This window comes from Opisthorchis viverrini (genome assembly GCF_000715545.1).
Source record: "Opisthorchis viverrini unplaced genomic scaffold opera_v5_199, whole genome shotgun sequence".
Taxonomy (NCBI): Eukaryota; Metazoa; Platyhelminthes; class Trematoda; order Opisthorchiida; family Opisthorchiidae; genus Opisthorchis; species Opisthorchis viverrini.
In genome coordinates, this window is record NW_008751857.1 from 6,950 (window position 1) to 30,909 (window position 23,960).

The 23,960-nt window shown below is 45.4% G+C and overlaps 2 protein-coding genes across 2 annotated transcripts in view; one reads left to right on the forward strand and one right to left on the reverse strand.

Moving 5' to 3' along the window:
* Nucleotides 1–10,351: 10,351 nt before the first annotated feature.
* T265_14467 (hypothetical protein) lies at nucleotides 10,352–14,554 on the forward strand (the record flags this gene model as incomplete). Its single annotated transcript, XM_009173797.1, has 5 exons — nucleotides 10,352–10,441; nucleotides 10,482–10,616; nucleotides 10,653–10,728; nucleotides 10,763–11,249; nucleotides 14,189–14,554. The coding sequence occupies 5 exons, from the start codon at nucleotides 10,367–10,369 to the stop codon at nucleotides 14,490–14,492; spliced, it is 1,077 nt and encodes a 358-aa protein (XP_009172061.1).
* A 3,160-nt stretch (nucleotides 14,555–17,714) lies between these two features.
* T265_08081 (hypothetical protein) overlaps nucleotides 17,715–23,960 on the reverse strand; it is a gene marked incomplete at both ends in the record, with an annotated part of 29,563 nt that continues 23,317 nt past the window's right edge. The window contains 2 exons of the mRNA XM_009173780.1: nucleotides 17,715–17,976; nucleotides 18,469–18,667. Coding sequence (XP_009172044.1) covers nucleotides 17,848–17,976; nucleotides 18,469–18,667 — 328 coding nt within the window. The remainder of the gene's footprint in view (nucleotides 17,977–18,468; nucleotides 18,668–23,960) is intronic.

Here is a 23,960-nt window from a genome sequence, read left to right on the forward strand (position 1 = left end):
TGCCAGCGCCCTCCAAATGGATGTAGACGCTGCCAAGCAGTGGTCGTTGGACTGGCACCTTCCTCTGAATGATGAAAAGTGCGTCCATGTGTCGTTTGGAGGGGATTCAGCGAATGCCTTTGTTATGCATGGTGAAAAGGGACCAGAAAACATCATGAGGATAGATGCCAAAAAAGATTTAGGCATCTGGGTCTCCTCAAACTTGTCCTTCGCACTACACCATGAGAAATCGGCCCAAAAGGCATTCGCCGTTTTACGGATGATCCGACGCACCTTCTCCCGTATAACTCGCATGGACTTCCAAATACTATATGGGGCCTACGTCAGACCGCTCCTGGAATAGGCCAACCAAGTTGTCTACTCAGGACGCACGAATGACGTCACCTCATTGAGCTGTATCAATCCGTGAATCCGTGAAAAGCAGAGATGCTCCCACCCGGTGGCTCACTGAAAATTGATAGGCGGAATTCCACATGGATCCCGCTTTACCGCTCGCACTCATGTACTGCTACATCCGAGAAGTTCGTCCCACTCAAATTGGCCAAGTATTCGGGACGCTTGCCGGTGGGGCATCATGCCGAGATCTGGTTAGTCGAAAGTCTGGACCCAAAAGCCAATCATGACCTAGTATTGGCCGAATGCCGGTTGCCAATGGCGCATATGGGGCGCGTCAGGATTTCCAGTTATATCCGCCTACGCTATATTTATGAAGCGTTGTACAACAGTTCATGACTTCGTTTTGGGCCTTAATATACCTTGTGCACACTTGTTTTCAACGTGAACGCTAGCTTGGGAGGCTCAGACCGAGAACTGAGCTTAGAAAAATTAGCGTTACTACACAAATCCACCCCGGTATATCCAACTGCAGCGGCCTCTGCATCACCAGAGGTGCGCAGCGGAAGTCGTACAAGGGGCAGTCAGTACAGTGACAGTACTCGGTTTCTGTATCCTTGTTTTTGACGGACGGTATACATCAATGCAGATCTGCATCGATGTATTCTCTCGAGGGAATTCTGTATGTGAGCGGAAGCCGCTTGTTTTCCTGCTAGTTTAATTGCGTGAATATTAGGGGTCGCTAAGTAGACAGACTTTAGGGGTTTGTAAACAGACTTTGGTGTGTTTAGCGTTGGTATTGAAGCTGGGCACACATAAGCTGAGCCTGATGCATGGCCAACAAGTTGGTCAGTCTTAGTGTTGGTATCTCAAGAGAGAGTATTCAAACTTGGGTGGTTTGAGGTAGAAGAGGGAATAGGTGGAAGTGTAAGGAGGGGGACCTCAACGATAGCATGTTTTGGCCCACCCGCCCTGCTGTATGTAGCAGATACGCCCCATGTGGGATGGCAATATTGTTAGTTGTACGCGAGCTGACTTGATTCCCACACCTGGACAGGTGTGGCTACGCGGCTATCACTAGCAACGCATGTGAAACAAGGTCACCTGACTGTCGCCGGACAGTCAGTATATAAATGAAGGTATGCAGATTGTGCGCACAAAGAGTTAATTTATCCGAGTGCCACAGTCTGCGTTAAAATTGGATGGAAATTGTAACCTGATCACTTGGTCTCACGAAGCTTTTATATCCAAAGCTGAACATTTCCCACCAATCGATCTTACAACCGTCTTCCAAAATTTATGATGAAAATATTCTTAGCTGAAGTCCAAACGTCTTCTAATTGACTGAACTACAGGGTTTATCCTTTATGGCTTTTTGACTTGCTCGCTTTACTGTACCATCAGGAACCACTCACGGTGACATGGATGTTGGTTATGATCTTCACGCTGTTTCTAACCTCTTGCCTCCTCTAGTAGTCTTTTTTACCATCTACACAAGGAAACTGCTCACAAGGTTGCTGAAAACTCTGCGATACCTCAGGTATCGTCCCACCTGAAATAAGAGGTGGCCTTTGTGCATAGTGGGGGGACAAGATTGCCCAATGGTCGGAGTGCGAATTTTCCGACCGGAAGATCCGTGTCTAGAACCTGACCTCTGCATCCCGGCCTCCCCTGTCTAGGCTTGGGCAACCTGACAGTATCCCAGCCCTCTTGTCCTTCTGGTGGCAGTTAGGCTGTAATAACCGTGTACTTGTCGAAAGGGTACCACATCTGAGAAAATTTTTCCCAACCCGCGGACTCCATTTGTCAATGGTTGATGACACCAGCAAACTTGGCCCAATCACGCAGTCATTGGCACTCCTGCGTAAAGGCTATCGTCCTCTGTGTGTGGCTGTCCTGCTTTTTGTCTCTTTAAAGACCCGTATTAATTCAACACCGAATGACGGCAATGAAGCATCGATGCTTCATTGCCGTCATCATCAGTGTTCAACACCGATCGGTGTTGAACACTGATGTCATGCTGTCGATGCCGTTGCCCCCAATGCTTGACTGTTTCTCCGCTGGTTTTTAACTTTACGGATACCGAAACTGAAGTAGCCGGAAGGAATCTACCGTTTATACATGGTTGATAACTAACAAACTGATATGACCGGCTGGTGACGGTGACCTCAAGCTAAGGTTAAAGACATCAGACCTTAAAGATACTGAAGGAATGCTTGAAGGAACGCTTGACCTATATCGAGATGGCTCAAGTGGTTAGAGCGCGAATTTACGACCGGGAGGGTCCGTGGTTCGAACCCGACCTCTGCTATTCGACTTCCCCTGTCCAGGCTTGAGCGACCTGGCAGTATCCCTCCTTCGTGTGGCATGGTAGCTAGGCACCGAAAGGGTGCTACAGCTGAACGATTATTTATATTTATATATTATTGACCTGTATCATAGCAGGTCCATCGGATGGCAAGTACTTCTCCCTATTGGTGCTGCTGGACCACATTGGTGGCTTCCTGCCCAAGGCTTCCACTGGAGAAGAAAATCCTGGTGTTATTCCGTCTCCTGATTCCAAAACAATCCACTCATCCTGAAGAGTCTCACCGCTACTAGTAGGGGGTTTTGTACCACAAGACCATTTGATCAGAAGTTCGTCGCACTCTTATTCACCCTGTTCTTGAGCACAACCCACCAGTTATCTCTACTGGAGAATTTCCAAAAGTGTGACTGTGGACCTGTTTCTCTAACCTTCAACTTCAACGGACCAGCCTACTCCTGGACTGCCATCCTCGCGATGCAGATTTGATACGTACTAAACGCATTCGAGGGGGTGGGACAGGGATTTAGGTGCAACACGTCTTTTAGTGCAGTGCAGGTAGCGTGACACAGGACCACATGTGTTAATTATTTAAACCGATCAGGCTCCGCGTCCGTTTCGAATTCGTTTTATCTATCCTGACAGTGAAGGACTGGAATAACGCACTGGGGCGTATTATTAACACAGAACAGAGGGACCATGTGAAAGGGCTGTTGGGTACCTTAGGGGGCGAGATGGCTTAAATGGTTAAAGTGCGAATTTACTGACCGGAATGTCCGTGGTTCGAGCCCGACCTCTGCCTCTCGGTTTCTCCTGTCTAGACTTTGGCAACCTGGTAGTATTCCAGCCCTCGTGCAACCTTCGGGTGGCATGACATTTAGGCACCGAAAGGATGTTACAGCTGAACGATATTTTTTGGGTACTTTAAGACTGTACTGTTTTGATTGATACTGTAACGGTCCTTTTTTTGGTACCTTTTCCCCAAGGACACGCGTCATGCTTGCGCTAAGGTTGACAAGGAATATTCTCTGTGTCAGTGAGGTACACTAAAATATTTGTCACTGTTTCTGAGTTGACAAATGGTTTTCGTTGACTGTTGGTTACCAAGTCTTAGTGGCACCCCTCAGCCTTCTCCATTTTCACCTGTGAACACATACTACAAGCCAGCTCCATTGCCGAACTTTGTATTCTTCTTCGTGGTGTGGGAGTTGCACTTAGCTCTAGAGCTGGACGCGCTCTGTTGGATAGGATCCCCGTGAGCAGTCGTCTTTCCACTGTCCGGTTATTTATCTCAATCAAGTTCAACGCTTTTTGGCATGAAAGTGGTACCCGTTTGTAGTGTCGGCGGGGGGAGATAACTCATTGGTTGGAGCGCAAATTTACCGACCGGAAGGTACACGACCTCTGCTTCTCGACTTCACCTGTCTAGGCTTGGGAAACTGGCGATATCCCACCCCTCGTGTTTTCTGGTGGTATGGTAGTTAGGCACCGAAGGGTGTTACAGCTGAACGATTATTTTACTTATCCTTTGTAGTATCGGCTTATGCTCCAACGGACTGCAATTCTAACCCTGAGAATGATACTTTCTGTCGAGAGTTATCCAGACTAATTCGTCAATCAAGATGCTCTGACATTGTTATACTTGTGGGCGATAGGAATGCTCAGTCGGTCGTCTGAGCATCTTGGAATCACATTTGGGCGGTCGATTACGGGAAGCGACTCCAATTGTGTACTGGTCATCAACTGTTTCTGGCTAGTACGAACTTTCAGCATAAACGTTCGTATCGCGTAACGTGGCGGCTACCAGCCTCAAGCCAACCGTGGAACCTGTTGGACCACGTTGCCGTCAGCCACCGGTGCAAAGCACACAAATTGATTCCGATCATGCCATGGTGTGTGCACGCCTGACAGTCCGTTCTCCCTCAGGCCCTCGCAACTCAGAAAGGAGCGTGCCACCTTCGAGAAACTATCATAGCTCAACAGTACCGATCTGAGCTAGTCCAATAGCTCTCCACCATGAACCCATATTATACTGGCAGTGAGGATGTGGATGAAACGTGGCGAAATGTTAAAGGAGCTATGCTAGTGGCTTTCGGCGCTGGCTGTCCAACTCTCCGATTCGACCGCAAGACCACTAGATTTCGTCGGGATCGCTATCCATGATTGATACCAGAAAATCGATGCCAACAGGCAACGAGTACAACGGCGCGCGAACCAAATAATGAATGGTCTAAGGAAAGACCGAGAGCTATGGTGGACATCGAAACCTCGGGAGATGGAGAAAGCTTTTTCCACCAGAAACAGCCCTGCCATGTACCAGCTGATACGATCGACTAACCCCAAGAGAGCAGCGGTCAGTGAAACGATAGGTAAAAAAGGCGGCTCATCAATTCGCTTGCAAAAAAATCGACTGGAATGATGGGTCGAACACGTCGAAGAGCTGGCCTCGTGAAGAGTGTGCTTATGGGCGAATGAAATGTAAAGCTTACTCGCTGATCCAAAGAAGTAAAGTACGAAATATCCGAACTGAAACGTGAGTAAGCACTAGGACCGGACGGTCTATATCCAGCCCTCTCCAAAGAAGGCGGAAAATTCCGAGTGATCCATCCGACATAGCTTATTGGTGCTATATGGAACGGAAAGAAGGTTCCTGCAGAATGGGGCATGTCGATAGTCATTCCTATCTTCAAAAAGGGTACGCAGACGCTATGTGAAAACCACCGCGGCATCAGCCTTGTAGCTGTGGCATCAAAGTTCCTTTCTGGTCTCATACTTCGACGGTTGACTGAACACAGGGAGAAGCAGATCCACGAAATCCAAGTTGGGTTCCGTCCTGCAAGAGGATGTGTCGATCACATCCTCACCCTTCAAAAGCGCTAAGCTGTAGCACCCTTTCGGTGCTCAGTTTCCATGCCACCCAAAGGAAGCACCTGGGATACCGCCAGGTTTCCCAAACCTAAACAGGGAAGTCGAGATTCGGAGGTCGGGTTCGATCCGCTCAGTGAATTCACGCTCAATTAACTGTTCCACATCGCCCTCTTCACCCTCCGATGGATTCTGGAACAGCGACACTGCTTCTGGCAGCCAACAGTGGTCGTGTTCTGTTGTGTCTGTGTGCTAGCTGGATGTTAGGAGTTGGATGGAACTTATTCCATCACGTTGTTAGTCTAGTTATCCAAGTGGGAAAAACTCAAGGATGAAGACAGGACACCAGATGAAGACCGGCTACGTTGCAGATGAACCAGTGGAAGAAAGAGCGCTGCGGCTCAGTTGGTTACAACAGAGAGAAAATGAAATCTCAGTGAAATATTACAAAAGGTAGAAAAGTTCGTTTGGACCTGGCCGTCCTCCGTTTTCAAAATATGTGGGTCTTTAAATGTGAAGTCACCTGAATTAGTGTAAATGGTTTTGGGTTGCGGTTGGACCACCGTATTGGTTTGCATAGGGATTCCTCTAGGGGGTTGTTTGTTTACACCCGGGGAATGTGTGGATGGTAGCTCAAAAGTATCCATCAATATATCCAGAGGAATTGAGTTATCCGATGTAGCCGATTCAGCGTCTCCAGGGCGAAGTTGATTCGCGTGACCGACCCTTGTGGCAGACTGTACGTCATCTTCGTATATGGCGCTACCCATGCTGCCCTTGACGTAACCATGAGTCTATTTCTCTCCGCCGCTGCCATAGTCCTCAGCCATGACCGAATCACCGGGTTTATAGGTGGTGTGAACGGCACCATGATGGCGGTTGGACTGTTGCTCCATTTGTGTGTTCCTTTTTTGTAGTTGCGGAGGAGGTGGGTGTACTACACCTATGGGTAAACGGATTTTACGACTGCAAGCGCTTCCGCGAGTGAGTTGTTGTTTGGCACATTTGGGCTAGGTGTCGCACCGTAGCTTAACAATAAGGTTTCAATCTCCTTTGAAGTTCCCTCTCCTTTAACTTTTTGAAGTGCTCATTTAAGTGTCGACAAAGCGTTCGACTTGACCGTTAGACTGAAGATGGAATGGAGTCGATATAATGCAGCAAATGCCATTTTGCCTGCAGAACAAGGCGAATTCCGACGGAATTAATGCACTACTGTTGTCTGAAACCAATGTTTCTGGTATGTCGAATCGACTGAAGGTGCGGGTGAGCTTCGAGATTGTGGAGTGAGAAGTGATATGATCCGTCATGATTAACCCCGGCCATTTACTGCAAGCGTCAACCATGATAAGACAATGCTTATTGTTGGTCCAGCAAGGCCAACGTATAGACGCGACCAAGGGTTAGCTGGTGCGGGCCAGGAAGATAATTTGGTCTTCCGAGACGATTTCGCAGAACACTCATTTGGAGCAAGAATGCACAAGTTCTTCTAGCTGTTTGTTCATACTCGGTCAGCATACATAACTGCGCGCCAAGGCTTTCATGCGGTTGACCCCTGAGTGTCCAAAATGAAACTGGTTTGGTACCCGGGCTTGTGGTTCAGTTGGTATCATAACACGTTCACCAAAGAGAAGGCAACCGTCAACTTCAGATAGAGAAACTCGTCGGTGGAATAAGGACGGAATGTCTCATGTCACTGACGATGCCCAACGTGTTCGGTGATACTGTAATACTTGGAGCACGTGGTTTCGTCCGGCCCATTGTTTAAGTAACTGGAAGGGCTCGAATGGAGGCAGCGTGTATGGTGCAAACTTCCGGGTCGACAGAAATGGAAGTCACAGCCCTCTGTCGTTGTGAGTCTCTTAGTGTTGAAAAGGCATCTGCCTGGCCAATGGTATCCATATATCCACACTGATATTTGATTGAAAAATCATAGCCAAGGAGAATGGTCGCCCAGCACTGGAGACGGTTTACCGTGTATACCGAAACACCTTTCTTCCAACCGAAAATTCTGACGAGCGGCTTGTGGTCGGTGAGGAGTGTGAAATGGCGACCGTTAATCATTTTGTGGAATGTCTTGACGGCCAATACGATTGTAAGTGCTTCTTTTTCAATTTGACTGTAACTGCGTTCGCCTGGTGTCAAAGATCAGGCTGCGTGGGCCAGGAAAGATCGCATTAGTGGCATTCTCTAAATTGTATCAATGTTGTCCGGGTCAGGATGATGGCCAGACTTGTCGAAAATGAAACCCAAATATTTGATGAATGTAAGAAAGAACGCACATTTTTCTGCTTGGATTTGACCACCGTATATGGCGCTACCCATGCTGCCCTTGACGTAACCATGAGTCTATTTCTCTCCGCCGCTGCCATAGTCCTCAGCCATGACCGAATCACCGGGTTTATAGGTGGTGTGAACGGCACCATGATGGCGGTTGGACTGTTGCTCCATTTGTGTGTTCCTTTTTTGTAGTTGCGGAGGAGGTGGGTGTACTACACCTATGGGTAAACGGATTTTACGACTGCAAGCGCTTCCGCGAGTGAGTTGTTGTTTGGCACATTTGGGCTAGGTGTCGCACCGTAGCTTAACAATAAGGTTTCAATCTCCTTTGAAGTTCCCTCTCCTTTAACTTTTCGAAGTGCTCATTTAAGTGTCGACAAAGCGTTCGACTTGACCGTTAGACTGAAGATGGAATGGAGTCGATATAATGCAGCAAATGCCATTTTGCCTGCAGAACAAGGCGAATTCCGACGGAATTAATGCACTACTGTTGTCTGAAACCAATGTTTCTGGTATGTCGAATCGACTGAAGGTGCGGGTGAGCTTCGAGATTGTGGAGTGAGAAGTGATATGATCCGTCATGATTAACCCCGGCCATTTACTGCAAGCGTCAACCATGATAAGACAATGCTTATTGTTGGTCCAGCAAGGCCAACGTATAGACGCGACCAAGGGTTAGCTGGTGCGGGCCAGGAAGATAATTTGGTCTTCCGAGACGATTTCGCAGAACACTCATTTGGAGCAAGAATGCACAAGTTCTTCTAGCTGTTTGTTCATACTCGGTCAGCATACATAACTGCGCGCCAAGGCTTTCATGCGGTTGACCCCTGAGTGTCCAAAATGAAACTGGTTTGGTACCCGGGCTTGTGGTTCAGTTGGTATCATAACACGTTCACCAAAGAGAAGGCAACCGTCAACTTCAGATAGAGAAACTCGTCGGTGGAATAAGGAAGGAATGTCTCATGTCACTGACGATGCCCAACGTGTTCGGTGACACTGTAATACTTGGAGCACGTGGTTTCGTCCGGCCCATTGTTTAAGTAACTGGAAGGGCTCGAATGGAGGCAGCGTGTATGGTGCAAACTTCCGGGTCGACAGAAATGGAAGTCACAGCCCTCTGTCGTTGTGAGTCTCTTAGTGTTGAAAAGGCATCTGCCTGGCCAATGGTATCCATATATCCACACTGATATTTGATTGAAAAATCATAGCCAAGGAGAATGGTCGCCCAGCACTGGAGACGGTTTACCGTGTATACCGAAACACCTTTCTTCCAACCGAAAATTCTGACGAGCGGCTTGTGGTCGGTGAGGAGTGTGAAATGGCGACCGTTAATCATTTTGTGGAATGTCTTGACGGCCAATACGATTGTAAGTGCTTCTTTTTCAATTTGACTGTAACTGCGTTCGCCTGGTGTCAAAGATCAGGCTGCGTGGGCCAGGAAAGATCGCATTAGTGGCATTCTCTAAATTGTATCAATGTTGTCCGGGTCAGGATGATGGCCAGACTTGTCGAAAATGAAACCCAAATATTTGATGAATGTAAGAAAGAACGCACATTTTTCTGCTTGGATTTGACCACCTACTGAGGTTAAGCGATGAAGGAGTTCTTCCTGATCAGAGGCTGCCACAGTAATATCATCCAACTACGCCACAACGACTGTTACCCCATTAGGCTTAGCGTCCATTGTCTGTTGAAATATGGCTGGCGCCTTTGTTGCTCCAAAAGGGAAATTGAATCGAAAATACCATAGTGCGTGCTAATTGTTAGAAGATCCTTGGAGTCATTTGCAACTTCGATTTGTAAATAAGCATCAATTAGATCGAGCTTAGCAAGGCAAGTGCCTCCTTTGAGTTTGGTAAACAGTTCTTCTGGAACTTGGAGAGAATACTGATGTGAATCGAGTACAGCATTCAATCCTGTGGAATAATCAACACAATCCTGATCCGCTCATTCATCTTCTTGACCACAACAATGGGAGCTGTCCCGGAAGAATAGTTGGCAGACTAGATAACACCTGGTGGGGAGGAGGAGGTTCATGACTGTTGCAACGAACCCACAAAGAGACAACAGCAAATTGACTGTCCTTTTGTGCAACCTTGGTCTTAATCAAATTAGTCCATTACCAGATGCTGCAGTGCTCTGGCCATGCTTTGCGCATGCAGTAAACAGCACTGTTTTTCGTGCCTTTTTCAGGGTGGAGCAAGCAGAAAGGTGGTCAAACTTTAATCTGGCTGAAGGGTAGGAAGTCGGTCACGAAAGTTCTGGGTACTGTCACCACCTTCCGCATTCCAAAATTTGTTCCGCGTTACCTTCTCTTTGCTTGGCTAGAGACACTTCAAGATACGGCTGCCAATCGATGTTGATGAAGTTTTTTCCCAATTTCTATCCAAATTGAATGACTGCCTGGAAGTATGTGCGCCTATCCTTTCTTTTTTCACAAGATTTTCGAGTTTTGAATTTAGCGTTGGGGCGTCAGTCTTGAGCGAATGCCGACAGTGATGCGGAAAGGGGGATGAGCATATTCATTCCTTATCAAGCTTCCGTGATTTTCCATCCATTCTTTTGTTCTCAGGTGATTGATTTCACATGGCGGATTATTGGAAGAGTAACCCCAAGAAATTCTGCGATGTTTGCAAGTGTTGGATGGCAGATAACAAAATCGTAAGTTGTCAGTCGTGTAATTATACATTTTTCGATTTAGAGTGTGCAAAATCATGAAAGCGGACTTCGGCATAAAGCGAATGTGGAAAAGAAAATGAACGAACTCTTGCGGAACAATAAAAACAGTGAACGCGAAGAGCAAAAGCTCCGTGACAGTATCCAACAAATGAATGACGTAGGTTTCGCTGCTTCGTCTTGAACTGAGGTACAGAATGCGTTTGTCGGTATGATGAAAGATCTTGCGCGAGATCCAAGTCTCGCGAAACGATACGGAATCACTTTGACAGGTGTGTCAGTACATGTGACGTTTATTTTAATTAGATCAAGCTCAGCAGGATGTGCGAGACAAGGTTTCCGAGATAACTTCTAAAGACAAAACGAAGAAACCGGTGAGCACGCCGGCACCTAAAACTCCTAAGACAGCTACTCCTGAATGGCGAGAAGCTACAACGCCTGATGGTCGTAAATATTATTGGAACACTGTTACTCGTGTGACACAATGGGAACGACCTGAAGGCGATGTTGCACCTGAAGTTCTATCAGTTAAGGCAGAAAAGGAGCGCTTGCAACATTTTGTGCTCAACAAACTAGTCGAACTCAGTGAATCCGGTTCCAAAGATGCAACTGCGGCTGTACATCAAGCGTTCAATGCACCTTTGCCAGAAACTGAGTCTACTGAAGCGGACAACTTCGAGCCCATGAATCCCCCAACCACAAAACCTGAGCCACTATCCGGAAAAGCAGAGAAGATCTCATTCAACGGTCCGAAAATTGACCTACTTGGTCCCTGGGTCCCAGTTGAAGACGAGTAAGTATATTGGAAGAAGTTTGTGACCGTTCAAGGAGTCATCTTTTCAGCATGATTTGGTAAACAATCAGTGAATGTATTGCCGGAACTTATCGCTTTGTCCAACCAAGACCTCATCTAAGACGAAATGTTGCCCAGCAATGCATTCACCGAATATTTACCACAGGTCGCAAATTGAGTGAGCCTATTTTTCGTCTCTCACTCTGCGGGCTTCGATATTGTCGAACGGACTAACTGTCACACTTATTCTCTTTTGTCTTTCACTTTCTAACAATAGGTAGACTTCCGATCCATAGTCCCCAACTCTGGTCATGTGCATTCTCACCATCGTCGTTTCGTTCGGCAATTTTTCAAGCTCGAAATGGCTCAGTTTTTATGGCACGAACTTACCGGAAGGTCCGTGGTTCGAACCAAACCTCTCTTGACTGCCACAGGTCGCAAATTGAGTGAGCCTATTTTTCGTCTCTCACTCTGCGGGCTTCGATATTGTCGAACGGACTAACTGTCACACTTATTCTCTTTTGTCTTTCACTTTCTAACAATAGGTAGACTTCCGATCCATAGTCCCCAACTCTGGTCATGTGCATTCTCACCATCGTCGTTTCGTTCGGCAATTTTTCAAGCTCGAAATGGCTCAGTTTTTATGGCACGAACTTACCGGAAGGTCCGTGGTTCGAACCAAACCTCATCATCTTGACTGCTCCTGTGTCAGCTTTGGCAACCTGACAGTATCTGAGCCCTCGTGCTTCCTTCGGGTCGTATGGTAGCTGGGCACTGTAGGAGTGTTACGGCTGAACGAACGACAATTATATCTAGAAATCCCTTCACGGTGTAGAAATCGATGTGTCGAACGAGTTTAGGAGCTTAGGCAACAGAATTAAATTTAGTGTGTGCCACGTTGATATGAACGTAAGTTGGGGTCGAAAAGGATGGTGACTGCCTAATAAAATGCCGTGGTCATTAGATATCCTGGAAGTAGCAAGAAACATTGTTATACACGGTATGCCGCCACGTGAGTACGTGAGTGGTTCTCCCTCACACGAGATAGCCCAAGTGGTTAGAGTGCGAATTTACTGACCGAAAAATCCGTGGTTCAAACTCGACATCCGCCTCTCGACTTCCTTTGTCTAGACTTGTGTAACCTGGCAGTATCCCAGCCCTCGTGCAACCTTCGGGTGGCATGGCAGTTAGGCACCGAAAGGCTGGTACAGCTGAAAGATCTCTCCCCCACACTTCCCTATCTTACAATGAGTGGATGAAAGCACCGTTTTCACGCACCACTTTTCTTCTTGTGGAAGATTGATACGATCCGTCTTAACTTGCTGCCACATCTCTCTTTCTTGGCGTGTTTTTCGGTCAGGTTTGCGGAAATCCTGCCTAACTGACTTCTAACTACAGGGCGAATGACAGGCTGCTGTCCATAGTAATTCAAGCTGTTCCCATAAAAGCTCACCAAGACAGCACTAGCGGTTAGAATGCTATTTCCCTCGTGAGACTAATATAATTCGAAAGCCACGTGCGTCATCCTGATTGGTCACTGAACTTGTACGGTTTTATATGGTAGGAAATCGAAAGGCAGTTGTCTTTCTTCGGACTGACCGTGTTGTCTCACAGTCAAATAACTAGTAAACACCCATGAACTTCGACAATCAGTTCGATTTTCCTATATCAGAAAACCACGTTGTCCCGAAGGGTGTTTTTGAATTGTTACTTTCATTCTACTCCGGGTTTTGTGACTGTTTCTCGAAACCGAATGCCCGTATTCCTTTTGATTAATAATTTTCGTGTGCCCCGTTTTAGCAGATGTCGGAGTGGATGTAAGCAAACCCCTCGTTATTCTTTGTCAGAAGTCCATTATCCAATTAGAATTTCCCACTCTGACGTGCGAATATCAATCACTAAGCACCACGGATAACAGCTTATCTGGCATCGATTTATCCTCAGAGCCAACAAATAATACTTTGAATTTTTGTCAACGTGAAAGGCTTGACCATATCACTGGACAAAATCGTCTGATGTTTATCTGGTCATGGCCTAAACAGTAATCATCATCGTTGAAACTCTTCATAAGGTGTTTCTATATCTACATCCATTTTCAACTTCGCTTCACTTATCCTATTCGTTTTTGCTACTCGATATCGTTCGTCCGTTTATTCTTACTCGTGTCTCCTTTGAGTGGTTTCGCAAGTGAGCACCCGAAGGTGTGGTACGTCTGAACGATATTTTTGTGCTTGCTTAACCCAAGTTGGGCACGAGCAAATACGCATCCAGCATGACCCATACCGAAAATGTAGACACTTAATGATGTCATGGTTGTTTCTGGAGGTAATCTGCATTTTATGGTAACATGAGGGCAACCTTTCTTATTCTACCTGTATGGGGGGGGCGAGATGGCCCAAGTGATTAGAGCGCGAATTTACTGATCGGAAGTTCCCTGGTTCGAATCTGACCTCTGCCTCTCGACCTTCCCTGCCTAAGCTTGGGCAACCTGGCAGTATCCCAGCCCTCGTGCAACCTTCGGGTGGTATGGCAGTAAGGCACCGAAAGGGTCCTACAGCTGAACGATTTTTTTTACTATTTCTACGTGTATGCCCAACTGAGGATGGTTGCAGTGAAGTCAAATGGATGTACTGTGAAGTGTTAGGTTCGCACAATCCTAACAATGAGAGCCTCGGCCTGGACGTTGCGCATAATGTAGTTCCAATGAACGACGTTCTTCGAATAGCATGGACTAATTTAGTCAATGTTTTGGAAATTTATTTTGTCTGTTTTTCATGGTGTAAAGTCGTGTTTAACTGAGAACCGCCAACACTCCCTCGAACACTGTTCATCTTTTTATTCTTTTTGGTCTACAAACTGTCATTCATGTACCTCATTGTAGGAGTGGAATAAACTCACAAATCGCGTGCCTGTGAGGATCTTTTTCCATTTCTTCTCAGGGTTCCTGCAAAGCTCCCCAAACTTGATCTTCCCACTGAACACTCTAACCGTAGCACACAAATGGCTCCCACCTCACATGGGCACACCAATACGGCATTCTCCCTTCTCACACATTTGGAGGAAACAACGGAAGCAGATATTCAGAATGCGCGTCACTTAGAAACAACCGAGAAAGAAATTGTTCCTGGTTCAGTTTCCAATACTGGTTCCAAAGTTCAGTCTAACGTGCCGCGACTCGTTTTTCGGCGAGGTCCTTCATCTGCAGCATCTCGGAGCTTCCGTGGTCCCAGTACAGACGAATAATCCATTAGGTCAATTCCCCTTGCTTTCAAAGTTACGATTGTAAATATACTGATATGCTTTTCCTGTTTTATTTGTCGTATTCAATTTACATGGTATTTTTAGAACGAATTATGTAAGATTAATAGCATACGGTAGTGAAGCATCGGTGTTGAACACTGTCATGCTGTCGATGATGATGAAGATTAATAGCACGCCTATCAATTTCTAGAATAGATGAACTCGGGTTTCATTTAATTTATGAAGCAGGTGAAAACACGAAACTTTCAACTCTTCGGACGTCACAGAAGAGCCTTTAAACGTTTCTTATTTGCAAGAATAATAATTCGTCCGCGTACAGTACGCGGCTTCAACTGCTTTACATATTTCCCAATCGCAACGACTGTGTCCGACAACACGTCCGTGCCATTGACTCCCCCAGAACAGGCTCCTAGTTGATGGATTGTCACCACTGCGACATTTCGCGTTGTTGCATCCGTTTCCTAATCTCTTCATGCACAATTCATCGGTGCAGCTGCTGGAACAGCTGTGCAACTTCTACTTGACTTACAGTTGATGGTGATGATGAGCTCGACTACCGTTTGGCAACTGAATTTCGGATTGGACCAATCTTGTTTCAACGATGACACCGGTGGTTGAGTCCTGGCATCCCATTCTCATCTTGGGTACGAACGCCTTGAATGATTTGATAAAATTTTGAAATGAGAAGCAAAAAAGAGATGGGGTTATTTCTGGTTTGCGGATTCGCAACTGTCACGTCTTCATATTCACACGAAAATCTTGCGTGAATATGGCTGTGTGCGTTGTGTGCAGGGGTGCATTTCAGTGACAAGGTGACCAAGAACGCTTCAGATTTAGGGGGACCGGGGTTTATGTATATACTTTCCTGCGCGAAAAGCATTCAGAACTAACAACAATAGTCCAGAACCCCCACTTGGTACTCGTAAACAAGCAAAAGATGCTACACAGAATGTGTTATATATTGGAATGTCTTATTAATGAACTGTTTCTATAGATCTCGCAGTAGTAGGTTTTGACGTGAAGAACGATTCCAAACCGGACGGGATCAGCTTAAATGGTAGGCACTTTTACATTTTATTCGCCAAGATAATCTGGTCGTGTAATCATGAAGACGGAGCGTACTTGATGACAGGTCTGAAACAAATCATTAGCCTATGTTGAGGCGTGGACTGGCTGGATTTGTTGTGCAGGTTTGAGTAGTATTCTAAATTAGGTCCTTTTGACTCGACTATTTAGAAGGTATCCCTCATTTCGGGGGGAAACGGCATGATGCGATGCAACCGTATTCTTCGATAAGATATAGGTACCGAAGTAGCTCCTAACCACCCGTGCAGAATCGTGTCTACTCCACTCATGTTCTGTTGTACGGAGCAAATTCCAATGTCATTGCAGTCGTTGATCCTTACAAAGTACTGCGGGATGACTACATTTGGTAATCGCTATGGAGGTTATTTTGTGCTAGAGGTGAATAACCAATCGGCAATAATGTCGATGGTTAGCAAAGATGGTCCGGAACCTCAGGTAGTTTTCCACTCATACAGCTTCAGGAAACATGGGTAAATACCGACATTCCGTTGTTCTCCGACAGTACTGTAACTGTCGTTGGTCATCCTTAGTTTTTCATTAGTGTACTGTAACTTCCAACTGAGCTGGAAGGTCCGTAGTTTGCCTTTGAGACAGGAAAGTAGTCTTCGCACGACGTGCTCCTCGAGGGTTCCGTGCAGTTACAGTCTGATAACTACACAGTTGAGCATGCATCGAAAGATCCAGCCTGCCGGTGCTTCGATGTGTCCTTAGTGGTGACTAGAGCCACTTGACCAGCCTGCCTTGAACGCCAAGCCGCGTATACGAATTCCTGGTTTGCACGAGCCATGAGGCTAATAGTTTGTGTAGTGAATTAAGTTAAGCTTATCAATGAATACCAGAAGTTTGCCCGGACTATACCAGATTATACCAGTCTTCTGACTCTGCTCGCATGGTTTGGGAGCAGTTGGATTGAGATTATGAAGATTTCATATAATCTGTTTTAGGGACTGTGCAGCTACCTATTCCATCTCCCCAAATCATCGGTGAATGAAACTGGCAGCTAGAACCATTGTGCGGCAAGGACGCGGTTCTTACGGCTGATGATTTTGGGCTGGTATTATGCAGAGTGGTCCGATGGTAAATCTGATGGAATCGAGATAAGCTAGTGTATTTAGGAAGAAGCCCGTTACCGCAAGGAGGTGATTCGGGGCAAGCATTATACTCTCTAGCATTGCCCAAATCCGGTGGGAACACCGGATCAGTAATGCTGAAGTACGTCGAATGATATTGGGAAGAAATAACTCACCCTCGACAGATGAACTGATCACACTGCATAGGTTGCCGTGACTTGGCCACGTGCTGCGTATGCAAGTTGACCGACTTCCTCGAAGGGCTCTTTTCGCACAACCACGTGAAGGGTGGAAGAGGGCCAGAGGCGGTCAAACTAACTTGGCAGCAAAGTGCGAAACCAATACCAGCAAACTCAGCTGCGCTGGTCATTGCCGTCTTCCTGAATGGGGACCCCGAGACGGTCAGCGTCAATGGTTAGAGACATCGTCAGACATGGCCCAGTTGCGCCCTCAATGGCGCTCATGCATCCAAGCGATTGCCTTCTATGCATAGCTCACTTTATGCTTGTGCCACTTGCTTACTAGCATCAGAGTTGGTCCGTTGGCATTGTAAGATTTCGAAAGTTTTTGCTCTGGAAGTGTATGTGTGCTGAAAAGCCGATAGACATCGAGTAGCCGTTTTAGTTTTATTGAGAGTCATCCTACGAATTCCTAAGGAGATTCGAATCAACGTTCTGTCGGTTTCTAGTGGAAGACTACCGCTTAACCCCCATGGGAAGTCTTCACTGAAAGAGCCAGTCAACTTGTGGTCAGATGAAGTTGTGGAGCGACTGGAGGATGATTGATGCTGTGTCCTGCCTTCAGTTGCCGCTAATCAGCCACTTAGGACCAGGTGGTATAATGTTCTGCTACTCCTCGGAAGAGTGCATGTTTTAATTGACACAAATTTTCATTTGAGTTGAATTGTTGGTGATTCCTAACAGACAAAACGGCTATCCAGTGCTTCTTTCGGCATTGGTTAACTTTACTTTAAAAAGTCTTCAGGGCACGTTCACAGCGACATCCCAGTAGTATATAGTCCCAGAAGGTTTGATGATCATGCTGCATAATTTCTATTCACTGATTTGTAGTTTGAATAATCACTTCCAAACATAGGTCGATATATGAAACACGGGCTGCAAGATTTTCACCGGTAATCACACCTACGATGGGGGAAACTTCACGAAAACAGTACAGGATATCTACGTTTGCGACAGTGTAGGAGTAATAAGTTGCTCGGTCGAAAACGCCGCCGCCTGTTGAATAGTTCCGCCACTTTCTCGAAGATCTCCTCTCGTTAGTGTGTTTGATCTCCCGAGGGTGATTGGGACCTGCCAAGCAAAAGGAATTTCATTGTGTTTACTAAACTCAGTTCACGGTTCTAAATGCACACATCAGCTGGGTAGGTCAGCCAGAAACAGCTGAACCATGTACGAAATGGATAGAAGCACGACTTCGCTAAGGAATTTAGTACACTTCGGTCCGCATCAGGAACAGTTACTTTGGACTTTGCTAGCCACCGTTTGCATAGCAGAAGCTTAATGAAACTTTCTAACTGAAAATACGTTCAGGGTATGTTAGGCTTTAGCTTGCTCATTCAGTGGATGAATGGTGCCGATCATTTGGAAGAAACTAGATAAGTGTCTTTACTTCACATTTTAAAGTTGATTGCGGTGAACTGTATGATCTATAGATACCATTGAACCCGTGTGACAAATTAGTGCTCAATGTATCCTCTATCGCCTCCGGTTTTTGGCGATGATTTGCCGTCCTGATAGTCGGCTCAGTACAGTGTTTTTTTCAGGGTCTATATGTGGACTTACTTGGAAAGGGGGACTTGTTGCATCGAGGGGTTCTCTTGTTGGGTAGTCCCCTTTACCAAAACCGCCTTGCTTTGCGCTTGAGAATAAGAACAAGGAAAGCGGTGGCCCAAAAATTATGTCTTCATATTCTTCGTGCCGTTTGCGTAAATCCTGAAGTATAGAGCGAATTCGTTCGTACTCCGCCTGTGGCACATTTTTGCTGAAACAGAATATTACATCATAAACCGTGAGCAGAGTTACAGAGTCAGGCTACGTATTTGATGCCAAAAAAGTTACGCCTGATCTGTCTGATGAATTATGAATTATGGAGAGCTTATTATTCCTTCTCCGACAAGTTGTTAGTCACAAAGTAGATTCTGAAAATTTTGAAGATGTCGTGCAGAACAAATAGATAGTACCTCCGGATGGAGCATTAGATAATAAAGAGTCATTTGGCTTCTAATTTGTTGTCTCTTCACGTATGGAACGATGTGGCTGATAGTTAACTGTGTTGTGGGTCACTCAGTCGAGGGTCACTCCTCCAGAAGGATGTTTCCGTACAGTAATGGATTCACGTGGAATTGGCAGCTTGTCTCTCACGAAAAAATCAGGACTTCTGCTGTAGGGTGTTTCCTCTCCCGAGGAAACAGCCCCGAAAATTACTTTCATGTTTATTGGAACGGCTGCTTCACTTCAGCTAATAAACAGTGGACAGAATCATCTCTTCCATTGACCAAGGTCAATGATTCGACGGACAATTCAAACAACTCACTTTACTAGCATTAGTGTTGAATGTCGCGCTATATAAAACGGATTTTCTGGCTTGGCACATTCTGTAGTTTACCCAGTCTACAAGAGTCGTAGTTTTCTCGGCTAGAGTTTGGATTGAAAATAATTAACTTGAAGGTTTTGATAAATTAGTTTCCCGTTCAGCAGTGTTTTCACTGAGGCTTCGTACTTTAAGGTTCGAGTTTACAATGCTGCAGCGCGCTCCGTATTACCGTATGGATCAGAAAACTGGCCGCTGCTCGCCGAGGACGTCAAAAGACTTTTGGTGTTTGACCATCGATGTCTTCGGAGCATTGTACGGATCTGGTGGGAACACCGGATCAGTAATGCTGAAGTACGTTGAATGGTATTCGGGAGAATTAACTCACCCTCGATAGATGAACTGATCACACTGCATAGGTTGCGCTGGTTGGACCAAGTGTTGCGTATGCCAGTCGACCGACTTCACCGAAGGACTCTTTTCGCACAACCACATGAAGGGCGGAAACGAGCCCAAGGTGATCAGTGACTTGGCAGCAAAGTATGAAAGTCATGACCACCTGCGCTGGTCATTGTCGTCTTCCTGAATGGGGACCCCTAGTCGAGCCATATTAATGGTTAGAGACATTGTCAGACATGACCCAGTCCCGCCCTCAATGGCGCTCATGCATCCAAGCCATTGTCTTCAAGGCATAGCTCCATTTCCAATTCCCCCACTTAACAGTCCACCTACAGTGCTGTATTTACGCACTAATCAGCTGCTGCCTCCAATGTGCATCTACCTACCCTACCTCCCCAAATCATCAGCGAACGAAATTGTGGCAGCTACAACCACTGTACGACAAGTACGCGGTTATTACAGCTGACAATGATGATGATGATTTAGTGGAGATAGTGTTTGCTGAGGAGCTCAGAAGATCTGTACAGCTGTTTCATCTTTACTAGAAATCACCATCTGACACAATTAGGAAACTTTTGAACCCATGCCACCCCCTCCCCCAGATAGTCGTTTTTGAACAAATAAACATTTGACAACGAGCTGCTGTTCTGCAATGCAATTAAGTCGCATTCAGTTAGTATATGAGACCACTCATCCTTTAATCACGGAACCCATATCATGCGTTGTCTGGCTCTTCGTGTGACGACTTCTCAGACGGAGGTTTTGCCCAACTTGTGGAATTATTCTTTCTCTGAGTTACTCATAGATTATTGGTAGTAAGGGGCTTTAGGTATTTTTATTCGAGATTCCATCCTGAAAGCAAAGTCAATCTACGCTGAAGCAATGTTCAGCCGTTTCATTCTTATTGAAAATCATCCGAAATATGCACGTCAACAACTAAAACGAAACTACGTTATGTAGATTCTTTGCACGAAAGAGTATCTCGCCATATCCCGTCTAAGTGCAACTTAATCACCTTGTTGATCAGCTACTCGTGGCCGGACGATTAAGTGTTCAAACTACTAGTCTGGAGGCCGACGGTTGGAAGCACACTGGGGTTTCGTGAGATACTCACTGTTACTGATTCCCAATACAGTGCTTCTTGGTTTCTCCGCATATATTGACCTTACTGACAGGACAGAATCGCAGTCGAAAATTCCAACATCCCCTCACTACCAAGAAATTTTAAGTCAAGACAGCATTTTTGCTGTTATATCATCAGTCACCCTCATGAACCCATTTGCTCTCTATTACTTGGTCTGTTGTGGATGTTGGCATTGCCAAAGAATACACACAACTCCCACTCTCAGTGTTTAAATATGCAAGTTTCGTATCGTTTCCTTTCGCATCACGGAGTTGCCATAATGGCCGTGCTTTGTTACGGGTTTGTGTGTGCTATTTCGAATCTTCCAGGGCTATCCATAAAATCTATATGTGACCCTTCTACACCTCTGAATCATATTTGGCTGAGGAGATAAAAGTTTTTCCCCAAAGGTCATATTCTTGTTTTGTTCTGCGCTAGTAGAGTTTGGCTCGTGTTGTAGCCATGATCGGATGTACTGGTGGCGTCAGTGCTACTTACGAGTTGTCTAGCTTTTACTTAGCCATAACCCGAAAGATGGGGAAGGAATACCATGAGAAAGGTTTGATGAATTCTGTTGCACTCTTACATCCGCAGATAAGTGGATTTTATTTAGCCGCTTACAGAATATAGACAGAAGGCTTCTTTGTTGGTTGACTCCAAAGAGACGTCTCAAGGGAATAATTTTGAAATTCCTGAACAGGCTTGCCTCGTGGAGCTGGTTTTAGTGGATTCTGGTAGTTCATTTTGAGAATATCAGATTTGCACATCCGTTCGGCTATTATCCTACATTTTCTTGGTTAGAAGTTGAAGGGTCAAATTTTCACACGTTGGGTACACGACTCATTTTTCAGTGAAATGGCTTTGAATTCAGGTGCTAGTGCACCAGCCTACTCAAGAAGACTTACTCGATTAAGTCTATTGTAATTCATCAATTAAGCAGAGTGAATAAACACCAGACCAAGAATGCTATCATTCAGAAAATAAATCAGCGACAACAACGGTCAGCTCTACCTCATGTGTGGGTACAACACTCAACCAGACAACACGGGTAAATTAGTAACTGATTTGTGAGGTACCGTAGTGAACGACAAATATTTGCCACAACATAGATGCGGGAAATTAGTATTGGTTTTCTGAAGCTACCTTGATCTTCTGATCTGGTGAAATAACTAAAGGACTGCAAATGTGAAATAAAAATGCTTGTTATATGTAATAACTGGTTGACAAAGTGTGATATACACGCATTGGGAAGTTAGCACTGTAGCCATATTTGATGTATAACAACACTGTGGCTTGACTTGGGTGTACAAAGTCAGTGATGGTCTGCTTGTAAATGTTGATAGATATAGAAACGAAAACACTTCTTAAGTGAATGCAATGAAAGATTTCCTGGAAGCCTTTTTTCTATTCATTTTCAATCAACGTCATCCAGGAAGAATTATAGTGCAATCGGGCAGGTTCAAGACAGTTTCGTCTCTCGTTAGGCAACTTTAAGTCAGCTTCATGAAGTGTATCTCACAAGTTATCGGAACTACGTATCTTCACCAAGCAGTAACCCACAATATTGCCTCAATTCTCCAGAAGATCTGCCCATTATCGATCAGGACTATTACATGAGGGTTATATCAAAATGGAACTATGCAGCCCCTATTGAGTTGTAGCAAATCCAGTGTTGCTTCCCCCCTCCGGTCAATTTCTAATGGCCAACTGAAAAGATGTTTTGGGAACCAACTACGTCCGTTAACTGTAAAGTGAAGAATAATCACCCCATCCCCTCCCATCTGTGAAGACTCCAATGATTATCTTTGTGTTTTAAGAAACCTTAGCACAATGAGCATCTTGCTGGGATGCTATTCATTGCAGCTATTCGTCAAGCAATGTACTGAGTCATCGCACAGAGTTCCGACCACGAGAGAGACATTTCAAATAGACTACCTTCGTAGGTTGGTTCTAACTTAATGAACCACAAAGTCGTTTATTCTAGAGAAATTAACCCAACTAAGGGGCAGGGGTTTGGTCCTTTTCACTCACCTCTCGGACTGTTTATACAAAATAGTATGGCACTTCAGAGTGAAATTTGCTTGTTTTACCAACCCTGATGGGCTGCGCCATTCACTTTGAATCAGATGTTCAAAAGAAAAGTATCTATACGGATGAATGCACAATTGAATGGCCAGTGGATATTTGCTCTTTTTGTTGCCATCATCCTTCGTTCACGCTGTGTGCACTTCATCGCGTTTGTTAGATATAATCGGACTTAATAAAAGTACTCACCTATGAAAGTGGTGATCTATGTGTATGAGGCGCTGCCATCAGCAACCAGCTGGAACTCCAAGTTTACACCCCTTCTCAAATTACCTTACTTGGTGTACCCTCATGGCGAGACTCTTGAAAAAGTAGGCTTTGGGGTTATGTTCTGTGTTGCCGCTATGATTATTTCTGGCTCTTTCATGAGAGAAATACGCTAGTGGCTGCAGATTATTTACTGGCTTAGGGAGGCACAGAGCAGAATGTCATCGCCATCGTGCAGTAAAGCCATTTTTCTGGGCTTATATGTGGCAGTCCGCTAACTTTCACAAACTGTCGTTAGGCAACTGCACTTACTTATGGTGTGTGCTTTCTGGGGAGCGAAAATGCAGCCTACTTCATGTTTTCAATCTTCTATCTTATTTACACAAGTACTTCCTCAACACGATCACACCGAAGTCAGACGACTGTAGCGTGCTTGTATTAAACTATGCACTCTGGGCACCATGCCCTAACATTGAGGCCAATTTGGGGGATCAGCACACGATCACCCGTTCTATTCGATTTGGAACCCCATAAAACTGAAGTAAACGCGATGGAACGTAGATCTTGCCTAAAATGCGACAAACTAGGTGTAAGTCAAATGTTCGTGATCATCCAGAAACGCGTTTACTCCCGAGAACTTCTGTCCAGTTATGTTTTCTACAGCAGTATATTTACGTCTTTCGCTGGGGAAATTCTGCATTGAGAATCACAACATTTTTATAGAATCAATAAGCAGATTTCAGTCTTGTGGTACTGGGATGAGGTGGGCGACATTAAGTGACCTGGGAGCAGGATCTGCTTATTCTCTGAAGGTATTTTGAGTGCACACTTGGACGTTTGCACACAATAAATGAATTACGATGTTGATGTTTACTGACTGCGAAAAACATTAAGGCTAAAAATCTCAGTTCGTGTTGCTCAGTCATCTGA